Raw genomic sequence first — 27,622 nt, forward strand, 5'->3', positions numbered from 1 at the left:
CACTTTGGCCTAAAATAATTTTAATTCACGACATACTCTGTCGCAATCGATGGCGTCGTGTGCTCTTACGTTTCAATCTCTGCGTTTATCGGTGATTTTTCGAGTGTTTTAGTGCATCGAACCTGATTTTCGAGTGGAAAAGTGATAAGTGCAGAAGCCCATCGATCAGTTATCAGCGTCTAGGTTAGGGAGGAGGGCGTGGCGACGTTCGAAAGGTGCGTACTTGATATGTGTCACGGTGACGTCATTTGTTGATAATTTATTTGTTGTTGCACGATATGTTCTAAGTCTTGAGGGAATCCCTTGGTCATCCCCATTTGTTATATTTTTTTTAATGTGAATTATTCCAAGGGGATTTTTATCCTAAAAGAAATTAAGACCAATGGTAAAGTCCGCAAGTTAATTGGTCACGAAGGTTTCTTCGCAAAAGTTCAACGATTATGCGATTTCCACGATAATTTGCTCAATAATAAATAATTTGTTTCGAGTTTAATAATAAAACATGTTTTGTTCACTCACGTACGATAAAAAGCTGACAATGCAGCTTACGTGGATCAAACAATATTTACAAACATCTAATGCACATGGTCGGCCTTGACAATTTTTCATTGATCTCATTTTATTGTGTTTGCAAATGCAAATTAATGAGTCGCTTCACAACTTCGTTTTAACAACGAATTTTTGTGCCAGAAACGATTTCCGGGTCCCGCCTTCCCGTTTAAATCAAGGAATCTCTGGATCTGAATCCAGACAAAAGTGGGCGTAAGCCATTTTGGCCGCCATCTTGAAACTGTCATTCTTACGTCAAAAAAACAAACGCATGATTAAAAAGCAATAATTAGCAATCAAATACACAAATACTTGATGACTAATAACCATAAAACCATAAAAAATTAATTTCCAAGCAATCGTGACTCTTGACTACAGAATTTCTTCCTTTAAATCCCATTACTAAGTCATTATTTATAAAACATGACTTAAATCGAGATCACTTTCGTCAAGGTCCTCCTTCACAAGCGCTGCGTGCGGAAAACCACCACTTGCCGCACGCTTAAAAAACCCGAAAAATATTTACACAAGCACATCATGTTCTAATGTCTCTATTCGTTTATTTAGACAATTTATTTTTAGCTATTTAATTAACTGTTGCCAACAGATGTGAGGAAATGCCTTCTCACCGCACTAGTTTACAGTCTGGTCGTGTAACATAATGTAACTGTATTTTTTACACCTTAAAGCCCTTCCACAATGTACCCCCGGCAACCCCAGATGCCCATGCCCATGGTGGTGCCGTGGCAACAGTACCACAACGCCTACCCCACCATCCACTACCAGCAACCCCCCAGCGCAGCCAACGGTTACGGCTGGCATGGCAACGGTTACGGTTGGCAACTGGATCCGAAGTCCTGGCACACCCCTCCCGTCTATCCAACCCTCCAGGATCAGGTGGTCGAGGAACCCGTGATCCAGGCTGAGAAGGTGGAGAAGCAGAACGCGTGGGTAAGTCTCGGGAGGTGTCTAAGGTTGCTTACGGAGGTGTAATGCGCATGTGTCTAACAGCATGATGATGGTCGAGTGGGGTACTTTATTGGGTTTGTTTTTTCCATGGCTGAACAGAATATGTCTGGGAGTTACGTGTGGGTAAGTAGTACTGCTTGGTGCCGTTTGAATGTAAATTTTTAAAATTTCAATCCTTGATCACCCTCCACCTCACCTGAAACGCCACTAACACAGTCGCTTTTAACCTCAATCTCAGCCTGTCAATACCCCCAAAATTCCCAGTACCTCAAATGAAATGAGCCCCAATGAGTTGTCGCCCCTGCTACCCCCTCTCCAACTGCTCGCTGCGCCCCAGTAGTCGCCAAACGACCTACTCGCCGTCATGTAGTCGCCCCTCTAGTTGTGGGAGCTGCGTCCGTCCTTGCCTCCCCAGCGCCTTCTACATATGCCCTCCATATTACTACCAATGCTGCCCTTGTCCTCCGTGTCGTCCATGCACACCCCCTTGCCCACCAGTCAGGAGGGAGAAAATATCAGATTTCGCAGGGGGAGGTGCCTCCGGGCTAGACGATGGAGGCAAGGATAAGAAACTTATAAAGCCTAAGAAGCCCCAAGGGAAGAAGCCTCCGTCTAAAAAGGAGGGACCTACCAGAAAGCCAAGCAAGAAGGAGCCAACACCAGGACAGGGAGGCCCGAAGAAACCTGGAAAACCTTCAAAAGGAAACGAGGGTGGTGGTGGTGGTGGAGGCGGAGGAGAAGAAGAAGGAGGAGGAGAAGGAGGAGGAGACGGCGGTAGTGGTGATAATGGAAAAGAGAAACCCCCACAAGATCAGAGAGGCGGAGGTGGGGGCGGAGCGGTAGAATCCCCAAGTGGCCCTGATAAACCAAACGAAATGAAACGCCCATCACTAACCAAGAAAGAGGTTGGGGTGTGCACTCCTAAGCTCCCTCCTTGCCCCTGTACGAACCCCTACTGCCCCTCCAAGAGACGCGAGCCACCACCCCCAACACGACCATACCACTACGTCACAAACCAGCGCAGGTGCAAGTGCAAGAGTCATAACAAGGCGTTGCAAGTGGACCTGGGCAAGTGCGCCTGCAAGAAGCATCAGAAGAAGGAATCCGGTGTGGTCAGGTGCTGCAGGTGCGGCAAGAAGAAACGCACCGGAGAGTTGAACTGTGGCAGTTCTTGCACAAAAAATCCGTTGAGCAAGAATTGTCCTTGTCCGAAGACCACCTGCGCAAAACCGAGAGAGCCTATTGTGAGTGTGAAGACCAAGGATAACCAAATGTTCTGCTACCATTTGTCTGACTTTGAACCTAGGAGGTGCGCATGTCAGCCAGGACCAAGGAGTCCCAAGAAGTGTGCTTGTTAAGAAATGTCTTGTCTATAGTGATTCTGTAATAAAGTTGTCCATATTAGTTGAGTTTTAACGGCTAGGAACTGCGCAGACGGATGTCGTGAGTTGCGTCGTTGCCCAATACTCGTCACTGCCTGTGTTTACGCGTCATACGCATATATTAATAATTCTTAAGAAACTCTTATTAGAGCCAATAGAATGCTGAATGTGGATTGATTGTTGCGACCTCTGAATGTCGAGGAGTAGTACTGACCAGAAGTGAAAATGAGTTTGGCGCGTCATAATAGCGGGTTATTTAAAATTTGATTATGGCGCCAAATTTGAATTTTGCTCTACTATACCGTGAGTTTAAAGTTAGTGGGAAATGTGTGGTTCCTTCGGAAATTATAGTAGGCAGATTGACAAAGTGTTAAACTGGGACTTTTTTTGTCCCCAAGACCCATAAATTGCCTACTAGATAAACTGCTTTTTTAGAAATTTGCCTTTATCCCATGTGTCAGCACACCTAATCACAGCTGACATACAACACACTGAATTAAACACTTGGTAAAATTTTGTGCCTCAAGGAGTAAGTCAGAGAGCAAGGAATAATTTCACTCTCTTACCGCCATCTATATGTCGAGGCCGTAGAAGCTTTTTCAGCGTTCCGAAAATCGGCCATAAACTTTCAAGCCTCGTGGTCATACGTGACTATGGGTATGTACGAACATACCCACTACTGTCATTGTCACTCACCCCACTGCCAAAATAAACCCCCATTTCAACACCCTCAGGCCATGAGCCATGTGGGATGCCCCACAGAGTTCATGCCACGCCCTCGGCTACTCCAAGCGCTGCTTTGCCAAGCGCAAACTGGACCTAAACAGTATCGAGTACCAGAGCTACATCCACAGGGACGTGCTGGGGTACCTGGACAAGTGTTCCATGCCGTCAAAGGCCCCCAGGCCGAAAAAGGACGCGCCCAAGCAGCCTCCTCCTCCTCCTCCGGAGAAGAAGAAGCCTCCCCCAAAGAGCGAAACTAAGTATCAGCCGGTGTATATGAGATTCGAAAAACCCCAGGAGGAGGGTAAAAAGTTATTCGGGAGCAAACCGGGCAGTTCTAAGAGGGACGGCTGCGAGAGATGCGCGTTGAGAGGGAAGAGGGAGTCGACAACGAGCGCGGGAGGGTTGTACCATATGGTACCGGAAAAATGTCCCATGAAATACTCAGAGTTGCGCAGGCAAGTGGTGAAGAAGCCGGCAGCACAACCTCCAGAGAGCCGAAAGAGTTCCAAGGCGCGTGAGGAGGTACCGACGGAGAAGCCCAAGAGGCACCCAGTGCTGATTTTGAGGAAGAAGTGCTACAAAAAGGGTGAGATTGTCGGGGCCACGCCCAGTGAGGCTTTATACTCCGCCTCACTTCCCTCCTATGGGAGGCTGAACTTCGGTAAATGGAAAGCGTATTGGGTAAGAGGTTTAACAGTTTTAGTCCTTTTTTTTGTTCGTTAGTCATGTTTTAATTGGTCGCCATCTTGGATTTCTTGACAGACGTCATATTTGTCATAGTCAGCAAAGTTAATAAGCTCTTAAAGAAGTTGCAAGATGGCACTCAGTGCTCGAGGTAGCCATGGTGGCAACTCTCGCCTTGACCCAATTAGCCCTAATCGTCGAGAATCACGTCGAGAAGCTGTCAGTTGTCAAATGTCAAGATTTTCGGAACTGTTAACCAGGGTCAGAGTGTATTTTAGGCGAGAGTTCTCTAATGTTCTCGTTTGATTTTATTGCCGTATGTGGCCAGTATAGAAATGACATGGATCGCCTGGATAAAACTGTCCATATCTCAAAAACTAGTCAAAAATATGTTGGAAACTTTTGAAGTTCCTTGTAGGGGAAACTTGAGCGCACACCACTGTCCAGGTTTGGAAACCCTAGCTCAGCTAGTTTTATTGGAAACGGATTTTAAAGTCACCTTATAAATTAATTTAATTATTTTTACGCCGATATCTTAGACCGCCCAAACAAACCTGGTCATATCTCAAAAACTGGTCAAAAATATCTTGAAAACTTTTGAAGTTTCTTGTAGGGGAAACTTGAGCGCACACCACTGTCCAGGTTTGGAAACCCTAGCTCAGCTAGTTTTATTGGAAACGGATTTTAAAGTCACCTTATAAATTAATTTAATTATTTTTACGCCGATAACTTAGACCGCCCAAACAAACCTGATCATATCTCAAAAACTGGTCAAAAATATTTTAAAAACTTTTGAAGTTTCTTGTAAGGGAAACTTGAGCGCACACCATCGTCCAGGTTTGGAAACTCTAGCTCAGCTATTTTCATTCGAAAAGGATTTTAAAGTCACCTTATCAATTAATTTAAATATTTTTACGCGGCTATCATAGACCGCCCGAACAAACCTGGACATATCTCAAAAACTGGTCAAAAATATTTTGAAAACTTTTGAAGTTTCTTGTAAGGGAAACTTGAGCGCACACCATCGTCCAGGTTTGGAAACTCTAGCTCAGCTAGTTTCATTGGAAACGGATTTTAAAGTCACCCTATCAATTAATTTAATTATTTTTACGCCCGAACAAACCTGGTCATAACTCAAAAATGAGTCAAAAATAATTCGAAAACTCTTGAAGTTTCTTGTAGGGGAAACTTGAGCGCACACCACTGTCCAGGTTTGAAAACTCTAGCTCAGCTAGTTTCATTGGAAACGGATTTTAAAGTCACCCTATCAATTAATTTAAATATTTTTACGCGGCTATCATAGACCGCCCGAACAAACCTGGACATATCTCAAAAACTGGTCGAAAATATTTTGAAAACTTTTGAAGTTTCTTGTAAGGGAAACTTGAGCGCACACCATCGTCCAGGTTTGGAAACTCTAGCTCAGCTAGTTTCATTGGAAACGGATTTTAAAGTCACCCTATCAATTAATTTAATTATTTTTACGCCCGAACAAACCTGGTCATAACTCAAAAATTAGTCAAAAATATTTCGAAAACTCTTGAAGTTTCTTGTAGGGGAAACTTGAGCGCACACCACTGTCCAGGTTTGGAACCTCTAGCTCAGCTAGTTTCATTGGAAACGGATTTTAAAGTCACCCTATCAATTAATTTAATTATTTTTACGCGGCTATCATAGACCGCCCGAACAAACCTGGACATATCTCAAAAACTGGTCAAAAATATTTTGAAAACTTTTGAAGTTTCTTGTAGGGGAAACTTGAGCGCACACCACTGTCCAGGTTTGGAAACTCTAGCTCAGCTAGTTTCATTGGAAACGGATTTTAAAGTCACCCTATCAATTAATTTAATTATTTTTACGCCGATAACTTAGACCGCCTGAACAAACCTGGTCATAACTCAAAAATTAGTCAAAAATATTTCGAAAACTCTTAAAGTTTCTTGTAGGGGAAACTTGAGCGCACACCACTGTCCAGGTTTGGAACCTCTAGCTCAGCTAGTTTCATTGGAAATGGGTTTTAAAGTCACCTTATCAATTAATTTAAATATTTTTACGCGGCTATCATAGACCGCCCGAACAAACCTGGACATATCTCAAAAACTGGTCAAAAATATTTTGAAAACTTTTGAAGTTTCTTGTAAGGGAAACTTGAGCGCACACCATCGTCCAGGTTTGGAAACTCTAGCTCAGCTAGTTTCATTGGAAACGGATTTTAAAGTCACCCTATCAATTAATTTAATTATTTTTACGCCCGAACAAACCTGGTCATAACTCAAAAATTAGTCAAAAATATTTCGAAAACTCTTGAAGTTTCTTGTAGGGGAAACTTGAGCGCACACCACTGTCCAGGTTTGAAAACTCTAGCTCAGCTAGTTTCATTGGAATATGATTTTAAAGTCGATAAAATAGACCGCCCGAACAAACCTGGTCATATTTCAGAAACTAGGCAATAATATTTTAAACACTTGAAGTTTCTTATAGGGAAAACTTGACCGCAATATTTGGCGGTGATGGATATTCTGATGTGCACTGGAAAATACTGCAGTGGCCAAAATGTCCAGAGTATTCCAATACTTGGGTCAGTATGTTGACGAAACATTATTAGGGAAGCCTCACGTAAATAATGTTAGGGAAAAAACAGTTGCTTCAATTGGTGCATCATTGGTATAATAAAAAGAATTCAGAAAGTAATGAAAAATCTATACAATCTTCCGTCCTCATATCAAGGTGAAATTTAAACAAAGGTCTGAACAAAATCTTGAGCACCCGTATATAAATTAATTCTGTGATAATAATCAACGAGATTCATGGTGAAAGAACAGTTTGCAGGTAAAATTAAGGGAAGTTTTTAATGAAACTTAGGCAACCCATCCTGAATAAAGGGTTTGGGGACGTTTTAACTTTGTTCAATATGTTTGATTGTGTTTAATACAACAAATTCCGAACCAAAATGTTTCAACTGGATCAATTTTATTAAACAAAGTCCTGCCTTTTGGAAGTCAAAATGGTTCTTCAGGGTCACTGGTTCTCAGGAAATTTTATCCACAAGGGTCAAGTTTTAATTGGTCGCCATCTTGTATTTCTTGACATACGTCATATTTGTCATTGTCTGTAAGGACCACAAAGAAGTGACATATTGGCACTGGTTGCGAGATGGCACTCAAAGAGGTGGGAGGCGGCCATCTTTGACTGTTAATCAAAATTGGCTGGTGGCACATCAAATTAAAGAGAATGATCCCGCGATTCCACCACTCCTACTTATTATCCCCGATCGTGTATCCACAATAACAATTCAACTCTCGCATTGACCCAATTAGCGCCCTGGAAATGGCATTTAAAAAAAGGTCTGCACGCCTGGATACTCATCGAGATCCCGTATTGTCTTTTTTATATTCCCTACATTATAGGCTCGCCTTAACAAATAATTAAATTAAAATGTTCATTATCGTAACTCACTCCGCGGGGAGTAGGGTATAGCATTATTATCAGGAGAGCGATGTGATAATTCTAGTTTTATCAGTTGGGTGGAAAATGGCTGTCGAAGTGGATGATGGTGGTGCGTCCGTAAGGGAGGAAATGTTCATAAAAACCGTAGCGAAGAAGCCGGCGAATAAGTTTTATAGGAAGGGATCGGGGGTGGCCCCCGAGGAGCCCCCCAAAATCTACCCTGTGTCCAAGAGGATCTCTTTTAGGTTTGAAGTGACCGACGTCGACCGAGAGGATGATCTCGAGTATATCGACCAAAGGGGCGAAAATTTCGGGAAAATTAATAAGAGTGTTTGTGAAAATGTGCCAAATCAGAGCAAGGAGATTTGTTTCGGTAAAAACGGTGCGATTGCAAGCAAGATTTTTAAGGTACGTTTTATGGCGCCATAAAGTGTTTTACGACTATTGTTTGGTTTTGATTTAAATTTTATTTCGTTAAAATCGGGTGAGTGTTCACGGAGATATGACCGATTTAGTTCCGGGCCCAACCACGGTCCTATTCCACGCACAGGTTGCGGAAAATGCGTTGGAACTTTGGTGTAGAAAAATATTGGAGGAAGGATTTTATGAAATATTAAATTTGCTTTTATTTAATAAACATTGCAATTAAATTGGTTAATAATTAACGGAGATATGATTGAATTTCAAGTTCGTGAAAATTTATATAGATATTGCATTTACCGTTAAATTAAAAAAAATCATTTAAAATTCAGGTATTCACCAAGCAACATATTTTTGGGTTACACTGGATTCTAAGTTCCAAAAACTAAAGATTTCTTATTACCTATAATTTTCTTGAAAAGCATTTTTTTCTCAGGCAATTATCTTCTGCAAAATAAAACGTTTTTTCATTAAAATACTTCCTTAACCCCCCACCCACCCCACGCAGCTTACCAGTTAGAAATTGTTTTCAAAAATCATTGTTTTCCCAAATAATACACATGAATACCAGCTGCTTTCGTTATTAATATCTAATCTACTAACACAGTTTGTTTATTTAAATTTGATATAATTATATATAATAATAAATATTAATACAAAAATAATGTTATTAGATTGGATATGATGAATGAAAAACGGTGATTTTTCAGAAGAATTTCTTACTGGGCAAATGATTGGGGTGGGTGGGGGGGTAAGGGTTGTGTTGATGACAAACAATGTTTTTGCAGAAAATATATATTCAATATTTAATTTAGTAATACTGTTTATTTAAATTTGATATAATTTTATATATAAATATTTAGTATAAAAACAGCGTTATTAGATCGGATAATTTGACCGAAAAGGGTGATTTTTCAGAAGAATTTCTTACTGGGAAAATAATTGGGGTGGGTGGGGGGGTAAGGGTTGTGTTGATAAAAAACAATGTTTTTGCAGAAAATATATATTCAATATTTAATTTAGTAACACTGTTTATTTAAATTTGATATAATTTTATATATAAATATTTAGTATAAAAACAGCGTTATTAGATCGGATAATATGAACGAAAAAGGGTGATTTTTCAGAAGAATCTCATCAAATATTTGACGTGTAGTAGAGTTTAAAAGCTAGTTATGCAAATCCTGTGTCAATTTTTTAAATGCCAAAATTTTCTAACTTTTGTAAACATAATCGTATATGATATACATATATTCCAATACAAAACTAAAAATTTTGTAAAAAATCGTTGAATAAATGTATATTTCACGAATAAATATATATACAGTGCATCTCAAAAGCTATGTCTAAATTCATTTAAAATTCACGGGTGTGTTCGAAGAAGAACGCTCGGACCCATCGATTTTTATTTCAAGTTGCGTATTTTTGCACGTGAAGTTTGTATATACGGGGTTGCTCAAAAATAAATTACGACCATCAACTTCATTTTTTCAAACGAAAGCACCTTTTTTTTATTTCATCTTTGAATTTCGTTTGGAATTCTACGTATGTTTCATACTTCATGTCCTATACCTAAAGTCAACAGTTATCGAAAAAAAGATGATTCATGTAACAAATAAAAAAAGAACAAAAATTAAGTTAAATGTTCAAAATGGTTGCCATTCACGGCTTGACAATATCCAAGGCGATCAAGAAAGTCTCGTTGCACATTTTCAATTATTTCCGGAGTTATGGCGCGCACTTCTCTGCGAATTCTCTCTTTCAAGTCATCTAGATTATTTGGCCTATTAACAAATACCTTCGACTTGAGGTATCCTCACAAAAAAAGTCCATTGGTGTTAGGTCAGGCGACTTAGCAGGCCATTCGATGGGTCCTCTCCTTCCTATCCACCGATTGGGAAAGATTTCATCCAAAAATTTACGCACAGTGGCAGCATAGTGCGGAGGAGCGCCATCTTGCTAGAAAATTAATTCTTCGTCAGGATAGTCTGGGTCCAATGGATTTGGAAATAAAGCTAGTAATGCTGGAACTAATTCAAATTGGAGAAAATCGAGATACACTTGTCCCGTTAAAGTCTGTTCAAAGAAAAAGGGACCTATTACTCTTCCGCGGGCTATTCCACACCACACATTTAGTTTTTGAGGGTACTGGGTGTTTACCTCCATCATCCAATGCGGATTTTTTGTTGCCCAATAATATCGACAATTTTGTCTGTTCACACTACCATTTAAACAGAACGTGGCTTCATCGGAAAAAATAATATTTGTTACTAAATTATTATGTAGATTGCACATGTTTTGTAAGCGTTCACAAAACTCATTTCGCCTATCGAAATCGTCATCAAATAACTCTTGCACAGGAATAACTTTGTAGGGGTGATATTTGTGCTTTTTAACTATTCGATGAACTATAGATTTCGCCATGTGTAAATTTGATTGACAGAGGAGTGCATGGATTTTCTTCCAAAGAAAGCAAAACGTCAAGTTGTTCATTTTCATCTCGAGCAGGACGACCAGATTTCGGCAGATCTCTAACATGACCGAATTCTCTAAATTTAGCCTCTATTCTACTCACCACCTTTTGACATATCGGAGGACGATCAGGATGGATTTCATTGAATAATTGAGCAGCTTCTCTTTGAGTACGTGTTCTATCACCAAACCCAATCATGCACAGAATTTCTATTTTTTCTCGTTCCGTTAACTTTACCATGGTGAAAACCGCAACTTTGCCGTACACTTCACACTTGACAATAGCTGTTTGGCGTACAACTGTCATACAGTTTCTATGAAAATACACGGTCACGAGCCAACAATAAAAAAACACGAATGAATGGAATTTTGCTCTGTATAAAAATTCTCAGAGATAAGGTGACTCGTAAGGTGAACTTCAATAATAATGTTCGATCGTCTTTTTTTCGATAACTGTTGACTTTAGGTATAGGACATGATGCATGAAACATACGTAGAATTCGACGCGAAATTCAAAAATGAAATAAATAAAAGGTGCTTTAATTTGAAAAAATTAGGTTGATAGTCGTAATTTATTTTTCGTAATTTATTTAGAGCAACCCTTTATATATAAACTTCACGTACAAAAATACGCAACTTGAAATAAAAATTGACGGGTCCGAGTGTTTTTTTCTCGAACACACCCCTGAATTTTAAATGAATTTAGACATAACTTTTGGGATGCACTGCATATATATTGCATTTACCGTGAAATTAAATCATTTAAAATTCAGGTATTCACCAAGCAACATATTTTTGGGTTACACTAGATTCTAAGTTCCAAAAACTAAAGATTTCTTATCACCTATAATTTTCTTAAAAAGCATTTTTTTCTCAGGCAATTATTTTCTGCAAAAAAAAACATTTTTTTATTAAAACACTCCCTTAACCCCCCACCCACCCCACGCAGCTTAACAGTTAAAAATTGTTTTCAAAAATCATTGTTTTCCAAAATAATACACATGAATACCAGCTGCTTTCGTTGTTAATATCTAATCTACTAACACAGTTTGTTTATTTAAATTTGATATAATTATATATAATAATAAATATTAATACAAAAATAATGTTATTAGATTGGATATGATGAATGAAGAACGGTGATTTTTCAGAAGAATTTTTTACTGGGCAAATGATTGGGGTGGGTGGGGGGGTAAGGGTTGTGTTGATGACAAACAATGTTTTTGCAGAAAATATATATTCAATATTTAATTTAGTAACACTGTTTATTTAAATTTGATATAATTTTATATATAAATATTTAGTATAAAAACAGCGTTATTAGATCGGATAATTTGACCGAAAAGGGTGATTTTTCAGAAAAATTTCTTACTGGGCAAATAATTGGGGTGGGTGGGGGGGTAAGGGTTGTGTTGATGACAAACAATGTTTTTGCAGAAAATATATATTCAATATTTAATTTAATAATACTGTTTATTTAAATTTGATATAATTTTATATATAAATATTTAGTATAAAAACAGCGTTATTAGATCGGATAATTTGACCGAAAAGGGTGATTTTTCAGAAGAATTTCTTACTGGGCAAATAATTGGGGTGGGTGGCGGGGTAAGGGTTGTATTGATAAAAAACAATGTCTTTGCAGAAAATATATATTTAATATTTACTTCTGATAACACTGTTTATTTAAATTTGATATAACTTTATATATAAATATTTAGTATAAAAATAGCGTTATTAGATCGGATAATTTGACCGAAAAGGGTGATTTTTCAGAAGAATTTCTTACTGGGCAAATAATTGGGGTGGGTGGGGGGGTAAGGGTTGTGTTGATGACAAACAATGTTTTTGCAGAAAATATATATTCAATATTTAATTTAGTAATACTGTTTATTTAAATTTGATATAATTTTATATATAAATATTTAGTATAAAAACAGCGTTATTAGATCGGATAATTTGACCGAAAAGGGTGATTTTTCAGAAGAATTTCTTACTGGGCAAATAATTGGGGTGGGTGGGGGGTAAGGGTTGTGTTGATGACAAACAATGTTTTCACAGAAAATATATATTCAATATTTAATTTAGTAACACTGTTTATTTAAATTTGATATAATTTTATGTATAAATATTTACTATAAAAACAGCGCTATTAGATTGGATAATATGGAAGAAAAAGGATGATTTTTCAGAAGAATTTCATCAAATATTTGAGGTGTAGTAGAGTTTAATAGCTAGTTATGCAAATCCTGTGTCAATTTTTTAAATGCTAAAATTTTCTAACTTTTGTAAACAGAATCGTATATGATATATATATATTCCAATATAAAACCAAAAATTTTGTAAAAAATCGTTGAATAAAATAAATATATATTTCACGAATAAATATATATATATATATACAGGGTGTCCCACTAGTGCGATAACGGACGATAGCTCCTTATACAGTGATACAAAAAAAAATTTTTATACAAAGCTACTTTACTGTCTAAGGTGCATAACATAAAAATATTTTTATGATATACAGGATTCATAAATGTGATATGATACACAACTTTTTTAATTTAAATGGAACACCCTATATTTTATTGCATTTTTGGATTGCTTTAAAAATTCTGCATACCTTTTATCAAGCATCGTCTATACCAAAACTTACCCGTTTGTGAGATGTTTAATATTTTATCAAAAAATCGACGTTTGCACGTCTCCACGAAAACAAAAATAATTCACTGATTTGTAATCCTACAAACCAAATCTTTTGTAGGTTGTTAGTGCATACTTACACTTACTTTATGGTCCTATGAGAATTTGATAATATTCTACAGGCTGTTCGCAATACTCTATCCAAAACCAAAAAATAATTAAGTAAACAACCATATCTTATTTTTTCAAATGGAATGACCCACATTTTTTTATCTTAAAATGTTCACAATGTGATAAGCTTTCTTTTTTGTTTTATCTGTAATAGTTATCGAGTTTTTTACACTTTTTCCTAATTTTGCCCTTAAAATCCACAATAGTCGTTTGCATGCAACACTGTTTGGGTGCAAGTGAGAAAAATTGTTTACTGGCAAGCAGAGTTTATGCACAGAGATATCCGGATGCGGAACGACATCCAAATCGATTGGCATTTGAAAGACTAAAGGAGAGATTTGAAAGAACTGAAAATTTAAATTATGAAATGTCACAAAGACAAAAAACAGGGGCAAATCCACAAAATAATCCACAAAATCCACAAAATGTCTTTTGTAGGCAAATTGAAAGGCAGTTGGACATTAAAAAATCCACTGTTAATAGAATCACCCGGAAACATAAATTTCATCCATATCACGTACAAGAATTAAGCGATCAAGATTTTGCTAATCGCCGAAACTTTTGCCGCTGGGCTTTGCGTCAAATCCAACTGCAACAGGAATTTGTAAACCGACACAACTGCCATTATTACAACGATGTAAATCCAAGACATGTGATACCACTGGATCATCAACATAGATGGCCACTTAATGTATGGGCTGGTATCATTCGGACAAAGCTTCTTGGACCATATTTCTTTGATGGGGCAGTGAACGGTCAGAACTTTCTACATTTTTTGCAAAATTAATTCGAAGAAGAGCTGGATGATTTACCGTTACAAACAATAAGACGAATGTGGCTACAATTAGATGGAGCGCCTTCTCATTTTAGCCGTGTTGTGAGGGCCCATTTTCGAAATAAATGGATTGGCAGGAGAGGACCAGTTGCTTGGCCGGCCAGATCTCCTGACTTCACAAAACTCGATTTTTTCTTCTGGGGGTTTGTGAAAAATCGGGTTTATCAAAGGCCTGTTACCACCAAAAACGACATGAAGCAAAGAATTCGGAATGTTTTTCAAGAAGTAACTAGAGAAATGTTACAGAAAGTAAGCAGTTCTTTTGTTAAACGAATTCGTTTGTGTGATCAACACCAGGGTGGACATGTAGAACATTATTTATAGTTTAATGTACATACCTTTTTGGTTTAGTCATTTGTTGTTGTTATTGTTCACAATTTTAATTTTTTTTATTTAAAGAATATTTTATTATTTGGTAAATTTTAAACAACATTTCTTTTCTGTACATTTTGGTATCATTAAATTTGTTGTAATTTAATAAAATGCCAATTTTAAAAATGCTTTTCAATCGGTTCCGTTTACTATTTTTAAAGTTTAAGGTTTAATAAATTGTTTTTTTCAAACGTCTAGCAAAATCTTTATCAGATAATTCTTGCATAATCTGTAGGTACCTACATAAAAACATGTGATTCTGTTAACAAAGGATTTTTGAATTATCTAACTGTGCTTGCCAATAAACAGTAAAGTTACCTCAATTGCATCCAAACAGTTGAAACAGTAAATCATTTTCACCATATCCTCTTTCGAAAAATTCATTTTTAATGCAAAAATGTTTCGCTTTAGTAATAAACTGACAACACTAAATCTTCTGTAAAAGTAATTGCTTGATTTTTGTGCAATTGTTATTTTTATGTTATGCACCATAGACAGTAAAGTAACTTTGTATAAAATATTTTTTTTTTGTATCACTGTATAAGGAGCTATCGTCCGTTATCGCACTAATGGGACACCCTGTATATATTGTCACTTGCGCGTTTTTTTTAAATAAAAATTTCTATACACGATGCCTCAAGTAGAAACTATGGTGTCAACATGTAAAACTAAAACTTATATATTATGACGTTTTACAAACTCCTCAATACAATTTCTTGATGCAACTTCTCTTAACCGATGGACTGGACGAGGAGGACCGATTGAGTGGCCAGCAAGGTCACCGGATATAACCACATTAGATTTTTTCTTATGAGAGTATTTGAAGGCCAAAGTTTATGTGAATAGGCCAAATAGTGTTGATGATTTAAAGCAAAGAATTCGACTAATCGATCCGCAAGTTACTGAAAATGTGCAATTGGAGGTTATTTACCAACTTGAAAAATGCATTGAAGTAAATGGACCAGAAATTGAACATCAGTTGCAATAAATAATGTATAAATTTTTATTTTTTTATGTTTTATTATGTCAAATTTAACAAACTGCTGACTGAGGGATATGGTATAATATAGAAAAATTATGAAAAATATATCGTAAAATTGTAAAATGTTATCATATATAGATTTAAAAAAATTAATGTTGACTCCATAGTTTCTACTTAAGGTACCCTGTATAGAAAATTTTTATTGCAAACAACGTGTAAGTGACATTGCTAATCAACGTAGTAAAGAAGAAAAACACGCTTGAATTTCAAATGAATTTGTCGTGAATACACTGTATTAACCTTTCATTCGGCATTAAATGCTGTTAAATATATTAAAAAAACTAACCAAATCGGTTAATAATCAATGGAGATATGCGTCAATTTGTCCAAGCCTCACTGGTGCCAACCCTCTGATAAAACAAATTGTCCTATAACACAAAAACCATTAGCTTCCCGGAAATTTTCGTACTAACCATTTTTGTTGACCATTAAAATCCCTTTAACCTCCCACCAATTTTAATCAAATCCGTGAACTGAACCTGAATCCGTTAACACTGAATTCTGCATCCTAGTATGGCGAAAAAGGGTCCGGATTCAAAGCCAAAGGCCAACCACAAGACTTCTACAGGATCCGAGACGAGTGTCTGGACAGCGGCACCCTCTTCGAGGATCCAGAGTTCCTGGCCAACGATTCCTCCCTGTATTTCAGCCAAAGACCTGACAGGTACTACGAATGGAAGCGACCAAGTGTAAGTAGACATTCACCCCTTCCACTACTCTTTAATCAAAATCTCCTTTTGTAGGAGATCTGCGATAATCCCCAATTCTTCGTCGAGGGTTACTCGCGGTTTGACGTGCAACAGGGCGAGCTGGGCGACTGTTGGCTGTTGGCCGCTGCAGCAAATCTCACCCTGTACAACAGACTCTTCCTGCAAATCGTACCGGACGACCAGGACTTCGATGACAAATACGCGGGCGTTTTCCATTTTAGGTAAGCCACCACCACCAAGGGCACCCTCAGGCTCTTACATTTTTCCTTTGCAGGTTCTGGCAGTACGGCAAATGGGTGGACGTGGTGATCGACGACCGTCTCCCCACCTATAGAGGGGAACTAGTATTCCTGCACTCAACGGAGGAGAACGAGTTCTGGAGTGCCTTATTGGAGAAAGCTTATGCCAAGTGAGTACTAAACCAAGCCCACCTCCACAGTTTCAGAAAAGAAAATTCTAGATTACACGGCTCGTATGAGGCCCTAAAAGGAGGCTCCACCTGCGAGGCCATGGAGGACTTCACTGGAGGTGTGACGGAGATGTACGAGCTGGACGCAGCCCCTCCGAACCTCTTCCAGATCATGATTAAGGCCTACGAAAGGGCCTCCCTGATGGGCTGCTCCATAGAGCCAGACCCGCACGTGGTCGAGGCAGAAACTCCCGAGGGGCTGGTCAGAGGTCACGCCTACAGCATCACCAGGGTCCAATATGTCGATATCCAGACCCCCAATGTCACCGGGAAGATCCCCCTGCTGAGGCTGAGGAACCCTTGGGGTAACGAGTCCGAGTGGAACGGGGCCTGGAGCGATGGGTAAGTTGCCCAATAAAAACTGAGATTGTGCCTAATAATAATGATTCCATAGGTCACCGGAATGGAGGTTCATTGGGGAGAGCGAGAAGGAGGAGCTTGGTCTCACGTTTGACAATGACGGGGAGTTCTGGATGTCTTACAAGGACTTCCAGAAGCACTTCAGCAGGGTGGAGATCTGCAATTTAAACCCGGATTCACTGAGCGAGGAGGAGATCAAGGAGGGTAACAAGAAGAAGTGGGAGATGTCCGTGTATGAGGGAGAGTGGGTGCGCGGAGTGACTGCCGGAGGGTGCAGGAACTTCTTGGGTAAGTCTAACTCAGAAAGTACTTAAGATACAAAAATTCTTCATATATCAAAATGTGCTCTAAGAGTTGCTCAAACTTTAAGTAAAACCAGACCACGCAAATCTACGGAGCTGAACTTTCTCTTACTCAGGTGGGCTTTTTGTTGGATGCCTTGGAGAAGGGATATCAAGTGGATACAATATACACAGATTTCTCCAAGGCATTCGACAAGGTACCTCACAATATTTTATTGCATAAATTAAAAATGATTGGTATTTAGGGCAGGGTTAATGTAAAACGTTTTTTTGTTGGCCTAAAAAAAAATGCTTTGTAAGGAAATTATAGGTGATAAGAAAATCTATAGTTTTTGTATCTATACTTGTACTCACGCAACTTTAAGGTTTTCGAGTGAAAAGTGAAAAAAACCCATTTTATTTCTCGAAAACTTGCCGAGATAACCTACAAGTGTCCAAATTTGTACATTGAATTGATGTAGAGCCGATATGTTAAATATGTACACATGCTTTTAGACTCCTTCTGGCATAATCCACAATACAGGATCACCTTGACGGACGTGGACGAGGACGATGAGGACGGGAATTGCACCCTGATCGTCGCCCTGATGCAAAAGAACCGCAGACAAATCAGGAGCACCGGCGCTGATCTTTTAACCGTCGGTTTCGCCATTTACCACGTAAGTTTTTTACTCCAAATCAATGGAATCAAGGAGTTTACATGAATTTCTCGCAGCTCCCCTATCCAGACCGCGTACCGAAGCCCCTGGACGTCCAGTTCTTCAAGTACAACGCGTCAGTAGCGCGTTCACCCTCATTCATCAACCTCCGAGAGGTCTCGTGTCGCTTCAAGCTACCCCCGGGGACGTACTGCATGGTCCCGTCGACCTTCGACCCCAACGAGGAGGGAGAGTTCCTCCTGAGGGTGTTCAGCGAGAAACCGAACATTATGGAGTACGCTTCCGATGACACTGCACACTCCAGGGCGTCGCGGGAGGTGGACGACGACCAAGAGGAGGACGAGGCTCCCGGTTACCGTCCGCCTCCCCCGCCCGAGGAGGACCACGCACCTCCCTCGGCTCCTTACAGCCCCTCTTACCCCTCGTACCCGCAACCCTCTTATCCAGGATATCCGGGAGCGGGCGGGTATTCCCCGCAACCGCAGGGGTATCCGGGCATGCCGCAACCCTCGCCGGGAGGCTATCCTCAACCCGGCGGGTATCCCGGTTATCCGGGATACTCGCATCCGCAGCCGGGATACTCGCATCCGCAGTACCCGGGATATCCTGGATACCAGCCGCAACCGCAGCCCCCACCTCGCAATCGGGATCGAGGGGATCCTATTAGCAATTTCTTTTCTAAGTTGTTCAAGTAGTTAAGTCTTTGCGGGGCTAAAGTTAACGTTTCCTTGTTCCTGGGGTTCTTACAGTTTAACAGTGGGGGCGTACGGTGGCAATATGGCTGTCGTGTCGGCTATTATTGTATATGGAAAACGGAACGTAGTGCTTTGTGATTTTTTAAATGGAACACTTATATATTTTTAAATATGCCTATCTAAAAATATATGGGGTGTTCCATTTAAAAAATCAAAGGTGTTGCCATTTTTCTGTATAAGCGGCAACGCTGCAGTGCTGAAAATATTTTAGACTAATAGAACATTGCTTGTTACTATGGCAACTAAATTTTCTGAAAAATGCTACGTTCCGTTTTCCATATACGTCGTCAATCACCCTATATATATAGACAGGTCTCATATGGCGTCCAGTTCAATTCCGCCATCTTGATATTTGTCAGATGACTTTTGATGGCAGATAATAGGTGCTACATAAAGTTGCCAGAATTTAGATAACAAATGATTAAATTAAGTCTCATATTTACGCATGCTCAAGACACTCAAATGAAAAATTTAGAGCGCTGTCAAACTTGTCATCTGTTATTGACAGATGACAGGGTGGCGGCCATTTGTAGGCGTAACCGTATGCACCCCATTGACGCGTTTCTAAAATATCTGCTCTTGTACATTTTGCCTTATTCAATACGTGTCTTATAAAGTATTTAAGGCTTGTTCATTATCATTTTTGGCACCTTTTGTTCCGGCTTTTTTTGTAACTAATTTCTCTCTCTCTCTCACACTCTCACTTACTGGTGGTGGTAACTTAAGTATTTTTTAAGAGTCTAGTTTTGTTTAGGTTTTAATACGAACTAATTGTTAATTGTAAGTTTTGCGTTTGTTTGTTTGTTTGTTTGTACCACCAGCAAAACGTTTGCATGCTTTAAGATTAAGAATTTGTTAAGTTTTTCTTTAAAAAATAACTTTTAAATAAAAAGGCGCCGCCGACACTGGTCAGTTTTATTTTAACCTGAACCTAGCCTTTAACTCACCCCCGTAGGCACGCCTTTGAAAGCACCCTCGTTTTAATTAGATTTTTTTTTTCATTTAGGGAAAACGACGAGGAAATCGGATTCGGAGAGCTAGACGAAAAAGTGAGTAACCACCCCCTTGCGCCCCTAAAACCCCTTTAATTTCGCAATTTTTTTCAAAACTGATCCCCGTGAACGAACCCTTTGCCGTTGCCGAGCACGTTCCTCCCTCTATCCCTGTCCAAGAACCCCTCATCCAGAAAACCGTGCGTGAACTATGGGCGGAGGTAAAAATTCCCCCTTTTGCCCTCGCATGTTTGTCCTTGTTTGGCCCACTGTAATTTCTCGTTATTAGGTGGCAAACGCCGATGTCACCGAAGAAGAACGCGAGGAAACCGATAAGGTTTACGAGGTCTTTTTGAAACTGGCCGGCGAGGACAAGGAGGTGGACTGGAAGGAGCTCAAAGAAATCCTGGATTATTCCATGCAGGACGGTGAGTGACATTTTTGGTCGTAGCTTCAAAACTCTTTTGAGGAAAATTTTAATTTTTTTACCGGATAATCGTCAAGGCATTTGCTATCTGTTGTGAAAATTTCATCGGTCTAAGTCAAACAGTTCAGGAGTTATTAAAAGAAATGTGAATAACTGACCGCGTATCATCATGTCAGCTGTCAGTGGTCGTTCATTGACAATTGACATCTTGAATGGCGACTTAGACAAGCCAATTAGGCGCCATCCTGTTATATGGCCACAACTGTTTAAACGAGCAACTCAACCCCCCAATATCATATAATCCCAACTCGTAATAGTTCATGTGGAACACCTTGAAGCACGATCTGGATTGTTATAATTACAATTCTTGATCATTCCATGCAGCACGGTGAGTCACATTTTTGGTCGTAGCTTCAAAACTCCTTTGAGGAAAATTTTAATTTTTTTACCGGATAATCGTCAAGGCATTTGTTATCTGTGGTGAAAATTTTATCGATCTAAGTCAAACGGTTATTAAGTTGATGGCCGTTTTAAGTGGCAACGCCATTCGTAGACGTACCGCCACACTCAAGGTGACTTACTAGCATAAACAAAAACTTCCTTAAGTAAACCTTATTTATTTACAAACATAACGGGCTTAAACGAGCAACTCAACCCCCCCACTATCATCCAAGCCCACACTGTCCGGATTGACCCTGCAGAAAGGGCAGAAGCCCTTCTGCAACAGCTGCAATTCGTAATCGTCCACGTGGAAGGCCTTGAAGCACGATTCGCACATCGCCACACGAAGCTCCGGCAAAATATTCTTGAAAAATCGGAATCTTAAGGGCTCAGCCCACTTGGCCACCAGCACAGTCTCCATATCCAGAGCCAGCAGCTGCTCCTTATCCAACACGATCGGCTGAAACTGTTTCAGTTCATCGCGGTTGATCGTCTTGTAAACGAACGGATCGGATTCCTCGAAGTTCTTCAGCTCCAAGTGGTCCTGCACTTGCTCCTCCTCACTTTCCGATGCCCCGGGGGTCTCGATCAGCCTCACGGCCTCCGCATCACCGATTCCCTCCTCAACATAAAACTCGATCAACGGCAACACCTCGAAACTCACGAAAGAATAAACGAAAGGCTGCCCGCAGTTCACGCAGCAGTTTTGGCTGCTCGTAAGCGGGTTATAGGTGGAACATCTGTAGCACATGGGCAGCAGTTCTTCTGGATCGTTGAAGGGTCGCGCCCTGGACGCAATGGTGGCGATCTCCACTTGCTCCTCGAACTTCTTCGGCACCCTTAGGGAGGTGATTTTGTCGAAAGTCTGTTTGGCCAGCTTGTTAGCCCCCAGTTTCCTGGCTTGCTTAGCAAGGGTGAAATAGATGGCAAACAGTGAGATTCCGGGGGGTTTTCTCTTGCTGCACTTCACTTGCAGGAATCTGGAGATGTTGAAGAGGGCCTCCGGCATGTAGGAGGTGAACGGCTCCTCCAGATACTTATGCACGGTATTGTAAGCATAGTAGATCTGCGCCAGATGTTCGTTTTCCTGGAACTTTTCCAAGCACCACTGCTGCTTATTGTCTGACTGCTTGGCCAAGTCCAGGTACTGCCTGGAAATGATCCAGTGGTAAAAGCTCGCGTCGTCGAACCTGGTTTCCGCCACAGCGTTGCTGGTTAGTTGCTGGAACACTTTGAAGGCCTCCTCACTCTTTCCCGCTTTATGAAAGGCTTTCTGCGCCAGTACGAACTTGTCGTTTTCAGCGAGCCATTGCGCATACGGCACGTAAACTATGGAGTTCAACTGGGGCTGGTTCTCCACAATGGCGAACGCTTGCGCCCACTCGTTCGCCTCCACGTGGAGCTGGAGAACCGCCGCGCTGTCTCCCAGTCTGCGGAATATCTCCGCTGCGCTGGCGGACTGACCGAGACGCTTCAGATGCTGCGCAATGGAGCTCAGCGAGGCCTTATCCGACTTATCGAGACGCCTACTGAGATCCACCAGCTGCTCGGCCCACCCCTGCTCCGCATAGATCTCAATGGCAGTCTTAATATCCCCGATCGAAATGTACATGTCTGCGGCAGCTTTATGTTCGTTGATGTTCCTGGCCCAGTCGGCCTTTTGCTTTATAAGATCACTATTATCCTTGGCCCCGAGAAACTCTTGGGCCTCATCGAACATCCTGAGGTCAGTATACATCGTCAAGGCCTTACCGCTGTGGCCAGATTTCTGATAATACCTCGCGGCCTCTTTTAGTTTCCCTTTCATAGCCAGAATGTCCCCCATGATGACGTCCCTGTTAAAATCTCCCTTCTGATACTGTTCCAGAATTTTCTGGATCAGCTCCAGGTAAGTGATGTCTTGCAGTTTTATGAAGGCCAGTCTGGCCACGTCGAAGTCGAAGTGCTCCAGAGCGGAGTGCGCCAGTTCCTCCCAGTCTCCGTCAGGGACTCCCAGGCAAGCGATCCTGTAGGCTTCCTGGAACATGTTCTTCTCTATAAATTGGTACATGGGGATGCTGAGGGGCATGTCCAAAGTGGTCATGGTGAATCCGTTGAGGCAGAACACCTTGGAGCCGGACATGCCCACGACAAAGCCTGGGAGCTGTTGCACGTGCGGTGGAAAATCGGAGACTTTAATGGAGAGGGTGTTGGAGCCGCTGAAGCCCAACATGTCTTCGTAGATTGTGTTAAAAGCGACGCTGTTGGCGTCGTGCTCTTGGTAAAGGAGTTCACATGGTTTGAAGAGGTGCAGCTTAAAGACTTGGAGCAAGCCAGTTTCGTCCACCACAGCCAGTTTCTGCTTCATCTGGCTGATGTCCAGGCACCTGACTCCTTCGTTTACAGTGACTTTCAAGAGGGGATGGATGTTGTCCAGACGTACCTCCCATACTTGTCCACTCTTTAGCCCTAAGAGCATGCCTTCCCTGCCAGGGGGACCCCCGATGTTCTTAATGTATCTTATGGGACTATCGAAGTCCCAAGTTTTCTCTTTTTCCCCCGAGAAGAACATGCTCTGAAGGGTCTTTTCTTGGCAAACAATGAGGTGGTTGGAGCAGATCACTAGGAGGCTGCAGTCCAGCTTCTGAGCGATCTTCTCTTTCGCTCGATAGTGCATATCGTTGGCGTCTTTGGAGTAGAGCTCGTAAATGACCACTCGTTCCGGAAGTTGAACCTGTTAAGAAAAGTTTGTTTCGTTACTGCGTAGGCGGACTATTGGTAACTTACAGCCAGCCTGTCAGTGAATATAGCGATTTTCTTAATAAGATCTCTGCACTTGATCCGGACTTTTTGCTCAGTGATCAAATGCTGGATGATGATGTCAGTCATGTTCTCCCGGTAGGCGTAGCGCTCCTTGTACAGTCCATGGACCATATTGAAGACAACTTGGTAGTAAGCGATGGTGCCGTCCTCACAACCGATAGCCTAAAAGCCACTGCTTATAAACCCTGCGCTTCATCACCAAATCGGGAACTTACGACGTAATTTCCGGTGGGATCAGCTTCGCAGCACCACACCCAAGACTGCTGCTGCTCCCCGATCATCCCCAACTTGATTCCCTCCCTAGTGTACAGCTTGCAGCACTTATTTAAACCCCCCATCAAAATATAATCCCCCTTAGGGAAGTAGCGCACCCTCAAAGCGTTATACCCCAACCCCCGCTCCTTCCCCACCAGCTTCCCACCCAAAGTATAAAATGATAGGGTCTTATTCCAGTCGGTGACACATAAAGTATCCCCAGGGTCATCTTTCCAGGTGCTCCAGCATATGGCCCATATGGCCCCGGGGCGCTCTATCTTCGTCTTTTCCTCCCCCGACTTATTCCGAATGGACACAGTTCCGTTGTTCAAGGCCAAAGCCAGGTACTGCCCGTCATTGGTCCAGGAGCACGCGTTGATCCGCACTCCCGTCTTGTGCTTCTGCACCGCCTTCTGTTCTGCGCTCCAGAACGCGAAGTCGCTCAACGCGCAGCTCGCCAACTGATGGCTGAGCGGGTTGAACGCGACGCATTGCACCGAATCGTTATGGCTGTACTTCAGCAAACCCTCCAACTTATTCGACCAAATTATGACGGTTTTGTCGGCACTTCCGGTGGCGAATTTCTCGCCGTTCCTGCCGTACGACACGGTGTGGACTTTGTCCTTGTGGCCCTTGAGCAGCTGGATCAGGGAGCCGTCGGAGGAGTCGTAGACGAGCACGTGGTGACCGCTGGCGACGATCAGCTGGGCGCCGTCCGGGCTGAAGGTGAGGTCGTAGATGCTGGAAGTTGTGGAGGTTATTGAGCGCGCTGATTCGAGGAGTCGAACGAGGGGTCGTTTTTGGAAATCGGATTGGTGGTTGAGGAGTTATCGGTTGTATAGTGTTGATAAGTAAATCTGTCATAATTGTCAAAGTTGAGCTTGATTCGTTTATGGATTTCCTTTGTCATGCCAATGCTCTTTTGACAAACGTCAAAACTGGCTTGTTTCTCTCTCTAACTAATATCTTGGAGCGAATTAAAAAGTTGGCTGACATGAAGACATTATTAATTTATATGATGCCGATTTGGAATCCTAATGGTCTAGTCTATCACTGTTATTCATATTTTTTGAAAACGAATTGATAAAATAAAAAAATAAAATTAGAGCTATGTAGAGAATAAAATTACCTTTAATTCAAGGTATCCTATTATGACATGGGGGCTCTGGGGAGGTGAGGGGATGACGTCAGAGAAACGCAATTTCTGTCAATAATGTAATTCTTCTTTTGTTCACATTGAGCAAAGTATAATTCGAAAATCGTTTTTTAATCTAGACTGAGCTAGAGAGTTGGCTGACATGAGGAGATAATTAATTTATAAGATGCTGATCCAAGAACGAAAAATCAATAAATAAATTATAGGAAAAGCTGAGGTATACTGAACTTGAAAGTTGACTGAGGTGAGGGAATTGCTTGAAAATATTACGAATGTGTTAACAGGTCGGACGGAGAACTGACCGGTTACTGATTCTGCGTATGTATCAGGAGATTTCATTGATTAATTAATTTTTACTTCACGTCAACTTAACAAAATATTTACTGTATTATAGTGGCAATTGACTATTCGTTATTCCAAATTAGATATGTCCCAAGATTCAAGCATGTGACCCATTAAAGTTCTTGAAATTTCACAAAGAAACCAAAAATGCAATAAATCAAGGTGTCGCCCATTAAAAATAACGAAGTTCTATCAAACACAAGACGTCAAACCCTGACAGTTCTGACAAAACATGGGTCCTACCTTTGCCCGTTCTTCTCGCTGTCCTGCACCTTGTCCACCCACTTGGGCACGGTCCTCATCTCAATAAAACCACCAAAACAAAACCAAAAAATCACCAAAAAACACTGAAATTCATCACGTTGCTCTTCGACCTTCCTACGTCCGCCATTGTTCTCTTGTGTTATTATACACGGTCGCGAGCCGTTACCAAGACGACCAACAACTAACTGGTCAACCGGCCTACCACGATTACCATAAAAGATGGGATGGTATTCGTCAACGACATCAGTTCTTAGGGAGGCTATTCATGAGCATTTTGATTTTTTCAAGAACTGAAAGCGGCCAGTGGGGTTTACTACAAGAAGGAGGAGGGTGTGTTGAGTGCCACCCCTCACCAGGAGGAGGAGGAGGGCTTCTTCAGCCAACTCTTGGGGCTGATTTGCGGCCATTTTTGCAAAGACTCGCCCCTCTCCGAGTTGGTGGTGAAACCCAACGCGAGCGCCCCCTTGTTGCACTCGTTCCATGGTAATTTGTTGCTTGGAGTATCCGCATCCGCATGCGCATGTCTGACTAACCCTGCATGACCCCACTATTCACCCTCACCACCAATCCAAGTTAATCAAACTGTTTTAATACTTATTTCAGACTTAACCAAATCGGGCTTCTCAAAAGACATCTGCAGAGGGATGATTGCCATGATGGACCTGGATAGGTCTGGGAAGCTCGGATACGAGGAGTTCAAGAATCTCTGGACCACACTGAGGAACTGGAAGGTAGTATTCACTCCCCACAAGGGCCTAAGCTAAATTGTTCTTTTTTAGAATGTCTGGATAATGTATGACCAGGACAAGTCTGGCAGCTTCAACGGGTTCGAGTTGAGAGAAGCCCTGCACTCAGCTGGATACCGTTTGAACCACAAGGTCCTCAGTGCGCTGATGCATCGCTATGGGAACAAGGCCGGAGAGATCCAGTTCGATGACTTCATGATGTGCGCCATCAAAGTGAAAACCATGATGGGTAAGAGCGACGTTTTCCGAAGGTTTTAGGTGCTAATTGTTACTTTTCCAGACATTTTCCGGGCCAAGGACCAGACTGGAAAGGACTCGGCCACGTTCACTCTGGAAGAGTGGCTCGAGATGACGCTCTATACGTGATTTATTTATTTATTAATCGGTATTTTATGTATTTTATTCTTGCTGTAAGTGTCTTGCACGAAATCTCTCGCCTATGTGATTTACTCTTTAATATATTTTAATATATCGATAGGGGGAGTTTTATTTCCTTCTTCTGCTTCTGACTTGTCATTAGTTCTGTAAAACACCCTCTTCATTCGTCATCCAAATATCGCCTAACACGACTGCAGGTTTCTACCCCAACTTCCTTGCTAAAACCACCATTTTGTCACTCACTCTAACGAGCGCCATCTCTCTTTCACTTGTGAAACCATTAGGGCCGTTGACGAGGTTGACTGCAACTGCTTGTGCAGGCAAACCAGAGATGGCGCCCTCACTGAGAATCGGCTAACGATCTGACTTTACGACTTGACCAAGTCAGATGGAGGGTCGAAAAAAAGCGAAGGGTGAGAATAGGGTGCACACACGTGTAGTTGTTTAGCGCCTCTCTTATCATTATGGTTTTTGACCTCTGTCTCTCTCTCTTTCTACCTTCAGAGGGTGGCGAAAATTAAAGAATAAATAAGGGCGCACTTTTACCAAATGGGGTCGCGTGCGGAAACGTTCGCCACGCATCAATTTACATTAAGACTAAAAGGTTTTTGGTAATGAATTGCCGAGGTGAAAAACCGATGGGAAATGTAAACGGACTGATGTTTTTTCGGGGTTTTGGACAATGAAGAGTCATTTATTTGTGGTGAATTTGGCACCAGAATCTTCATTAATTTTAACCAAATAAGCATGTCAGTGATTCGACGTACCGGGACGGACGTAGATAAAGCCAAATCAAACATTTGTAACTGTGTAAAAACGGATATACGGTACCGGTCCTTAATGGTAAATCAA

General features: G+C 41.2%; 2 protein-coding genes and 2 long non-coding RNA genes across 9 annotated transcripts; 2 read left to right on the forward strand and 2 right to left on the reverse strand.

The window, feature by feature from the left end:
* Window positions 1-18: 18 nt before the first annotated feature.
* Window positions 19-26,869, forward strand: LOC126747286 (calpain-A-like). Of its 6 annotated transcripts, XM_050455820.1 has the most exons (16): window positions 19-215; window positions 1,239-1,500; window positions 16,225-16,401; window positions 16,456-16,643; window positions 16,697-16,831; window positions 16,883-17,233; window positions 17,286-17,539; window positions 18,049-18,212; window positions 18,269-18,486; window positions 19,974-20,016; window positions 20,079-20,180; window positions 20,249-20,387; window positions 25,935-26,129; window positions 26,250-26,377; window positions 26,426-26,621; window positions 26,673-26,869. In XM_050455820.1, exons 2-16 carry the CDS (start codon window positions 1,249-1,251, stop codon window positions 26,756-26,758), a joined length of 2,628 nt encoding a protein of 875 aa, XP_050311777.1. In that variant the 5' UTR covers window positions 19-215; window positions 1,239-1,248; the 3' UTR covers window positions 26,759-26,869. The 6 variants fall into 6 exon arrangements, with proteins under 6 accessions (XP_050311777.1, XP_050311778.1, XP_050311774.1 ...); XM_050455821.1 differs by lacking the exon at window positions 20,079-20,180; XM_050455816.1 differs by lacking the exons at window positions 19-215; window positions 1,239-1,500 and adding an exon at window positions 3,569-4,307.
* LOC126747318 (uncharacterized) lies at window positions 4,339-6,141 on the forward strand. Its single transcript, XR_007664154.1, has 3 exons — window positions 4,339-4,757; window positions 5,148-5,342; window positions 6,091-6,141. It is a non-coding gene; the product is annotated as an uncharacterized LOC126747318 (long non-coding RNA).
* On the reverse strand, window positions 4,839-7,194 carry LOC126747317 (uncharacterized). Its single transcript, XR_007664153.1, has 3 exons — window positions 6,572-7,194; window positions 5,808-6,197; window positions 4,839-5,059 (listed from the first exon to the last, which is right to left on the reverse strand). It is a non-coding gene; the product is annotated as an uncharacterized LOC126747317 (long non-coding RNA).
* On the reverse strand, window positions 20,988-25,876 carry LOC126747284 (intraflagellar transport protein 122 homolog). Its single transcript, XM_050455814.1, has 4 exons — window positions 25,626-25,876; window positions 23,845-24,625; window positions 23,594-23,791; window positions 20,988-23,540 (listed from the first exon to the last, which is right to left on the reverse strand). The coding sequence occupies exons 1-4, from the start codon at window positions 25,682-25,684 to the stop codon at window positions 21,024-21,026; spliced, it is 3,555 nt and encodes a 1,184-aa protein (XP_050311771.1). The 5' UTR covers window positions 25,685-25,876; the 3' UTR covers window positions 20,988-21,023.
* Window positions 26,870-27,622: the final 753 nt, after the last annotated feature.

The sequence above is a fragment of the Anthonomus grandis genome, chromosome 19 (assembly GCF_022605725.1).
Source record: "Anthonomus grandis grandis chromosome 19, icAntGran1.3, whole genome shotgun sequence".
NCBI classification, from domain to species: domain Eukaryota; kingdom Metazoa; phylum Arthropoda; class Insecta; order Coleoptera; family Curculionidae; genus Anthonomus; species Anthonomus grandis.